Consider the following 8,670-nt stretch of genomic DNA (forward strand, 5'->3'; position numbering starts at 1 on the left):
CTGGATAACAGTAATTAATGAGCCTGATACAGTAAAGTCTCTGCTGAGAGGACCATTAGGACCAGAGCCCAAAAGTGGTCAAAAGCCCTTTGACTTCTGTGAGAAACCTGCCAGGTGGGTGTGACCAACATGGTGTTGGTGCCACGTTGAGGTAGATTACATAACCAAGTCATGCAGCGCTGAGCCCCTAACCAACGCTAACCCTTGCTGGCTCCTCCAGTAAGTGCCCTTCATAACAGAACCTGAGCACAGCAAAAGACGGTCACTTTTATTCACTTTGCTGCTTCAGCCAAGGGAGCTGTCCAAACTGAAACTTGCTAATTGGCTTCCAGTAAAATGGCTTCCTTCTATTTCTTCACTGAACTCTCTAATTCCCCACGGACTAAAAGTAAAATGAATCCACTACCTCAAAAAAGGTACATTTTACTTTTTCTTACCAACGGTGGGCCCCTAGCACTGTGCCTACATTAAACACCATATCTCAGTTGTGGTGAAATGTCCCAATTTGGGGCAAGATGTGGATTGTGTTTTTTTAATGCATCTGATTTAAGATGATGCTCATATAGAGCCTTCTATGGACTGAACTGTGTCCCACACACCCACCCAAAAAAATTCATATGTTGAAACCTAAACCCCAAACATAAATGAAGTAGAGATAGGGCCTTTAGGAGGTAATTAACATTAAATGAGGTCATAATGGTGGGGTTCCCATTCAATAGGGCTGGTGCCCTTTAAGAAGAGGAAGAAACATCAGCGTACACTCTCTCCGTCATGTGAGGCAAGAAGGTGGCCATTTGCAGCCCAAGAAGAGAGCTCTCACCAGACACCAACCTTGCTAATACCATGGTCTTGGACTTCCAGTCTTCAAAACTGTGTGAAAATAAATTTCTGTTGTTTCAGCCACTCCGTCTGTGATATTTTGTTATGACAGCCTGAGCAGACTCACAGAGAGCCAAAGTACAGATGTTTCAGAAACGGGGTGGAATAGCAAAGTCGACCGACCCAGTTTTAATTCCACCCAGTGATCACTGGGATTGGCAAAAGAATGATGAAACTCCCTTGGACACTGCTGAAAAAGAACCTGAGCCAATCTTGGCCCAGACAGTCTTCGGAACATCTTTCCTCTTTACTTTCTAGGATAATTGTGATTTTGGCACATTATTAATCCCATTTGGAAAGCTGATCTCCTGAAAGTTGGATATTAAATCAAAAGATTACTTTCTTTCCAGAAAATCTAAGCTATACAAATTGTGTTTGGAAACACATTAACAAAGATAGCACTCAACTGATCTTACAGGTTGAGCATGAATCATATTCACAAGAGAGCAAAATCTCTTTTTAACCAAGAAAGCAGAAGCGGGATCCAAGGGTCTTCAATGAACTCATGGGATAAATTGCTGGCCAGTGCAAGTACAACCTGAAGAAAACCACCATCAGCTAAGGGCTCACTGATCAACCGAAAGCCTTCTTCCTCTAAATCTCTCAGAGAAATCTCTGAATACACTTTTGGATAGGAAAGAATGGGAGAGTGTGGAACGGACAAAAATCCTGGGAGGGAGGAAAGCTTGAGGGAAATTTCCCTGGACGTAAGCATCAGAAGGCCTGGGTTTGCCCCAGCACTGCCTGTTGGCAGCCTTGGGCCCCCAAATAAATCATTTACTTGTTCTATTCCCATCAGTAAATCTAAGACTCCAATACTGACAAAACTAGAACAAATGAGATAATTTGTAAAAAGCGTTCTATAAACTGAAAGGTGATACACACATAAGATACAGGCCTCTCTGGAATTTTGCACTAAACTATGCACTAAAAATGCAGCTTTAAAAAAGAAATCCAGCTCCAGATCTAAGGCTTTGCTTCTTTCTTAAGTGGATTTAACTACCTAAAATGAGCTGCACACCAGTGACCAACATGCACCAAATTATTAACTGGACACCAACCGTATCTTTGTCAGGCTACATCTGCCCACCCACCTGCCCCCACCTCACCTCCACTCCTGGTGAGAAGGCAAACAGAAGGAAAACAGTCTGCTAGAGGCTCTGGAGAGCTGGGAGCTTGCAAGGAAGTGGGAATATCAGTGTCCTTTCCAATACCCCATTAATTAGGGATATTATTATCCTATTCTTATTTGTCCTTTGCCATGTGTAGCTTAAAAGAGTGCTGGAATTTCCACCATGCTCGAAGCCTTAGAGATCCTCTCTGATCCATCCTACGTACATTCAGCAAAAGGTTATTGAGCATCCACTATGTGCCAGGCACTTGCCAGGGCCTGGGATTAAGACAGTGAACAGGACAGGGAACATTCCTGCTTGTTGGACTCATGCGCTAGCAAGGGAGGCTGGCATCAAAGGTGACACATGAGCAAGTAAGATGGTTTCAGATCATGACAAGTGCCAAGAAGACAACTGAACAGGAGACGTAAGAGAAAGCGATAGGGCTGGGGAACGAGAGGCGAGGCCTTCAGATGGGATAGGGAAGCCCTTGCTAACAAGGTAATATTTGAACTGAGATTTAAAGGATGGAAAAGAGCCAGCCACGCTAACATACATTTATAAGCAATGGAAAGTGCAAGTGCAAAGGCCCTGAGACAGGAACACGTCTGATCTATTTGAGGAACAAAAGGAAGCCAAATGGTCCAGAGGTCAGCTCAAGGGGGATGTTGAAGAGATAGGATCAAAGAGGCCATGTCAATGGCCTCCTTGCACATGGGAGGAAGGTTAAGCCCAGAGAGGCTAAGTGAGCAGCCCAAAGTCACACAGCTAATTATCGCTACAGCTTGTTTTAGAAACTAATTCTTTTGCCCCAAAACTGAGTTTTTTACACTATAATGATCTGATTGCCTCAAGCTGTAGGGATATTGTTTGCTGATCTTACTGGTTTTTAAAAGCTTTTAACATATATCAAAGCAGATAGCCAATCCCAATTTTCAGCAGAAGATCATCAACAAGTGATCCCAGTGATTTAAAATGCATATAAATTCTGCTATGAAAGCCAATACTTAGTGCCAACCCACTTTTGTGTAGGTCCTCCACAAACAGTCACTGTGTGCTAAAGGCTTAGCTTTACAAATATGGAGGAAGGCCATAGCTCACCAGAGAATAATCATTTTACACTTAGGTCTTATTTTTGCACCTAAACCTCTTAACAGTGCTTTGCTTAATTCACCCAAGTGCAATCAAAACCACTCTGTTCTCAAACCACCTTCATTTTGTGCTATTAAATTGTCAGGTAATAGGGCTGTAAGCAAAACATCATAATTACAACTTCCTTCCAAAATCAGTGAGCACAGCCACCTGAAGGTGCAAGTCTGTTCATTCCCGAATTCTAAGGAACTGTCCCTCCTCTTTTCTATTATAATGTTAGGTTCTCCTTCATCTTTCCCTTGCTAAACACATTTGGTCTATGTAAACCCAAACTTCCAAAGAACAGACCCAATGTCTGTCCAGTAGCCAGTGACTGCCCGCCCCCCAGAGGTAGATGCAGAGATAATATTTGGTTAGACGGGTTAATGGAGAAAGGAATGAGTGAGAAAGACTGATTCACTGCTTCACCCTTCTCTTCCTCTTCCCCCTCCTCCTCCTCCTCCTCTCTCTTATGCTCTTCCTCCTTGAAAGAAGCTTCTCCAGTCCCTGAGCTCTGGGAACCTCACCAGGCAGGAGCCAGAGGTGCAATAACATAAGGAACAGATGGGAAGAGTGTTTAAGGGCCCATATTTTAGTCTGACCCCACCACCCACTAGCTGTGTGGCCTCAGATAAGTTACTCAACCGCTCTGTTCCTCAATTCCCTCACCTCTAAAATTAGGATCATCTCTTCTGTCTATGATTAAATAAAGAACATTAAATTAATCTTCTGGTTAAATAATAATTAATAATAAATAATTTAATTAATAATTTAATTAATTCATTAATATATGTGCACCTAGTTCTATGCTGGTGTGAGATATGGTACCCTCATTCCCCACTCTCTTCCTGCCTCCACCCCCTGGCTAGGAAAGACTACTGTCACCCACACCTCCAGGAACAATTGTGCCTCAAGTCAGAGCACACTACTAAAAAGGCAGCTCAGTGGTGTCCTGACAGCAATCAAGGGTCAAACGGGGACAATAACACTGTGCCATCAGATAAGTATTGTGAGAATAACTGTATGAAATTACGTACATCAAACACCTGGCATGCAATGATTGCTCGCTGAATGCTGTGACTTTTATCAGGGTCTTTTCATTTTTAGCATCATTAGTTGTGACTATAGACACCACTTGCATGCTTCTTCACTGTTTTAGGCTGTAAACTGTGGGATTCATCTGTGTTTATCACTGTGACATAAATAGATAGAATGATGATTATATAGAAATGTATTTTAAAAGCCAAGGCAAGCTTCACAAAATCAGCCCCACAGCCCTCCCTATCAGAGCTCCTTGAAAATAACTGATCTGATATTTTAGACAACAGCCCACTTGACCCACCTCTTGGATGACTCTGAGACGTCTCCCACTCAACAAGTCCTGGGCTGAAATCCTGAGTTTTCCCTCAAGACTACTCCTGCCCTGGCTGCCTTCCCAATCATTCCAACTACTCCACCTCCACACTTTATTCACACAAAGCCTGTAGATTTTGTACCCTCCCTCGCTCCCTACTCCATCCATTTCTCCATCTCCACAGCCACCACCATGGTCCACACTACTATCGTATCTGGTCCCTCACATCCACAAGAGCCACATAGCACTTGTTTTGAAACTTAGTTCAGATCATGTCGCTCCTCAGCTTGAAACACTCCAACCTCCCAATCCACAATTCCCCCCTACCTGCAACAACACGAGGCTTTGAACTGAGATTTATGGATTTTTGGATTTATGGATTTATGAGACCCTATGGATTCACCAGCCGCACCTCAAAACACATGTTCTCTTGCTCTCTGCTCCAGCCATGGAAATTTCCTTTCAGGTCGTCAAATATACATGCTCCCTCTGCCTCAGGGCCTTTGCACTTGCTGTTCCTTCTTCTGCAAGTTCCCGTCTTCGTTAGCCAATTAATCCCTACATATCCTCCAGGTCTCAGTACAAATATCTGACTATCTTCCCTGACTATCCGCCTCCTCTGGTTCTTGTCAGTCTCTTCCATCTGATGCTTTCTTAAAACCTTGATGCTCTTCTTCATGGAACATGTATAAACTTGTAATTATGCACTTCTGTGCCATGATTGATTTAGGTCTGTCTCCCTCACTATAAACTCCAAGAAGGCAGAGCTTTTGTCTGTAGTATTCTGACTGTTTCCTGTGCCTGGGACAGCATTTGGTTTGTAGTAGATACTCAATAAATATGTTTTGCAAGGATTCCTCCCCCCAAAAAAAGAAAACAAACAGACAAAAAACAGGCACACTTCCATATTTCCAGAGATCTAGAGACAAAATAAAAGGTCTGGGTTGTATTTAACAGCACTGGTTGTATTAACAGCACTGGTGTTAGAATAGGCAATGTCTCTTCACTCTGTCTTCAGTACCCAGTCAATTCCTAAGACATTTATTCAACAATGACTGGGTTTCCTCTCTTCCAGTCTGGAGAAAAGAAGAAATGCACTCATAAAAAAAACACTAAACACACACGCACGCACACACACACAGATACATACACATCAAATAAACAAATTTCAACCCCAATTCGCACAGCGGCGTTGCCTCGCCCAACTCAGCCTTCAGATGAGCTAAGAGAAATGCTTGTCAAAAGCATGACAAAAGCAAGAGCATTCTTGTCAAAACTGGACACGAGGTTTCAACTTGTTCTGCTCCCATCGTGATCACTCACGAGAAGCCTTAACATCTATATGCTAATTACAGACACCCTGGACGACCCTAGGCACACACAAATCTGTCTAAATCACTCCCTTTTGAGCCCAGGGACCACTGTCTAACATTCGTAAAAGCTTGTAAATGACACTACTACTCCGGCGTGCTCCCCTCCCCGAGCCCTCACCTGCCCCACCCTTTCCGAAAACCACTCCCCTCTCCCCCTTCTACTCCCATCTGAGCCAACCTAGCTACGTGGTTTGGTAATAAGATTGAGCGAAGATTTGGAAGGCCCCGTGGGCTTCATTATTCCGCATGCCCTAGAGAAGGGCCACCTCCAGGGGCTGTTGCTGCGGCTCAGAGCCCCACTTGCTGCCAGGAAACCTTTCCCGCTGAGGACACCCTGCCAGGCGGTGCAGCTCCAGGTCCAGGGGGAGGCACCCCACCCATCTGCCAGAGACAAAGATTACTAGAAACAAAGGACACACACACACACACACACATACACACCCACAAAGTCAGAAGGAAATACCGACACTTGGTGCGATTTCAAGCCAAACACCCAGCTTGGTGTATCTTTAAACAGATTTTAAAACAATCCAGGAGGGACACTGATTATGTGATAATGACAGGCACTATCTGGGTTTGGCACCCACGCTGCCTCCGCCCTCCTCCCACCCGCGCTGCAGTTCCCAGGCGAATTTTCCAGCCTCAGGACACAGGCTGCCAGGAGCAAGAGTGCTTCCAGTCAAGGAAGCGCGCACACGCCGGAGACAGAGGTAGGGCCAGGGCAGTCAAAAGTAGGAAATACCAACCTTTAGGATCCCAGTTCACCTGTTTTCTTGGAGTCTCGATTGGAAATTTCATTGCTCCGTTGCCCAGAAGGGGAGGAAATGAAAAGGATCAAAATAATAATAAAGTCCTCAAGCTTTATACGCCTCGGTACAGCAGTCCAACAAAACAATTTCCAAGGATGGGGGAGCCTTGGACTGGGTCGTGGAGGAACCCCAGAGAAAGACAAGTGGAAAAGATTTGGCTTAGGAGAGAACTGGAGACTGCTTGGGTGTTTGCACCGGGTGAGGGGTGGCCGGCAGCAGCCCCTCGGGTAAAAGGGAAAGTAAGACCGGCGAGGGGTGGATGGAGAGGGAGGCTCGGGAAGATGAAAGAGCCAAGCTGCTTCGCAAGTGCTGTGCCGGCAGGTTGGGGGCAGAGGAGCCGGAGGGCCGGCGCGAGGGAGAAGCCCACTGCAGTGTCACTCCAGCCCCTGAAGGCGTGTGCTCACACACTCCCGCACACACACACTCGCACACACTCGCCCGGGCGCGCGCTCGGGCGGGCACGTCAGCCTCGCTCGGCCGCGCAGAGCGCACAAGCCCCACCCCGGCCGCGGCTCCTCGCCCCCGAGCGACGCCCCCAACTCCCCACCCAGCGAAAGCCATTGGACGTAGGGGTGGCGCGGCACCCGGGGAGCGCGCGGCGAAGACTACCCTCCCCGCGGCGCGCCTCAAAAGCCGCGCCACGCTGGAGGGCGCGCAGCGGGTGGAGGGGCCCCGCCAGGGAGGCGCACTCGGCCACCAGCGCCCAGGCTGGGACAGCGGCCGGCCGTGGACTTGCCGGCGCGTCCGCTGGAGGTGGCGGGAGGCGGCGGGCGCGGCGGCCCGGAAGCCGCGGTGGGGCGGGGAGCCGGCGGCCAGCGCGCCGCTACTTACTGGCTAGACCCGCCGGCGGGCGGGCGGGCTTGGAGGCGGCCGCGGCGCGCTCCGTGGAGTTGCAGCCGGAGACACGCTTGGCTGCTTGGAAGGCGCTGCAGGAGGCGGAGGAAGGGCCGCGGCGGCCCCTCCGCAGACCTCTGCCTCGAGGGAGACCTCCTGTCACCGCTTCCACCCTGGGCGCACCCCCATCTGCTTTTCTCACTTCATGTTTTCACTCCAGTCCCCTCCCGCGCCTGGCCCTCCCGCCAGCACCCGAACCCACGTCCCCAGCGCGCTCCGAGGAGGCCGGTGCCAGCCATGAGCCTTTTGTTCTGGGACCGCTCCGCGTCGGCCGCGCTCTCCCCGCCCCGGGAAGCTCGCTCCCCAGGCGCAGCCCGGTCCCTTCCCCAACCACCTGCAGCCCGGCTGGGGCCTCTGCTCGGAGGCCGGGGAGGGGGGCTGGAGAGAGGCGCCGCCACCCCTGAGGACAGCGGAGTTGCCAAGACTTGGCGGCCCCGGGAGCCCGAGGGCCCGGCAGGGGCAGGTGCAAAGGAACCCCAGACATGTTCCCGGAAAGAAGCTAAACCTGGCGCATTCCCTCTTCCCCCACTCACACTGCCCGCTCCTGAAGCCGCACACGGGCTTGCGGTGGGACCTCAGTGTCCAGAAGAACCTGGTGGTGGTGAGATGCTCTTGAATGGGCTACTCGAAGTACCAATAAAAATAATGTTTACAACTTACTTCGGATACCTAACGACAGAGACTTGCACAGAGTAGATGCTCAAGAAATGCCTGCTAAATGAACGCATGAACTGCATGAAGCAGTGTTGGACCGGAAGTCGTTTAAGTCACCGTCCAGTCACTGCCCATTTTACATGTATCTTGAACCCCTTCTATGTGCCATCACTGCGCTAGGTGCTGGCGATATGGCAGAGCAAGACTGACATGGGCCTTGCCTTCATAGGGCTTACTGTCTAGTGCCAGGAGGTCGGGTTAGATCATCGTTGCCTTTACTTAAGAAAGGGAAAGTGACTGTTCAGCCTATTCCCAAGCCTGCCTTCTATGGCCCTAACTGCCTACACGAGCATTTGCTCTCAGAATGCATGCCACTCTAGGGCACCTTGAGGCTTCGGGGGAGCCCTGTGTCAGCAGCATCTTTCTCATCATCCATCTCCCACTGTCACATCCAGGCTTCAGAG

The 8,670-nt window shown here is 48.9% G+C and overlaps 1 protein-coding gene across 1 annotated transcript in view; it reads right to left on the minus strand.

Annotated features, from left to right (window-relative positions):
- Nucleotides 1-7,079, minus strand: part of KCNK10 (potassium two pore domain channel subfamily K member 10) — a 137,008-nt gene extending 129,929 nt beyond the window's left edge. Inside the window, exon 1 of the mRNA XM_007188715.2 lies at nt 6,596-7,079. Coding sequence (XP_007188777.1) covers nt 6,596-6,647 — 52 coding nt within the window. The 5' untranslated portion in view covers nt 6,648-7,079. The remainder of the gene's footprint in view (nt 1-6,595) is intronic.
- Between the last annotated feature and the right edge of the window lie 1,591 nt (nt 7,080-8,670).

This window comes from Balaenoptera acutorostrata, chromosome 3 (genome assembly GCF_949987535.1).
Source record: "Balaenoptera acutorostrata chromosome 3, mBalAcu1.1, whole genome shotgun sequence".
NCBI lineage: Eukaryota > Metazoa > Chordata > Mammalia > Artiodactyla > Balaenopteridae > Balaenoptera > Balaenoptera acutorostrata.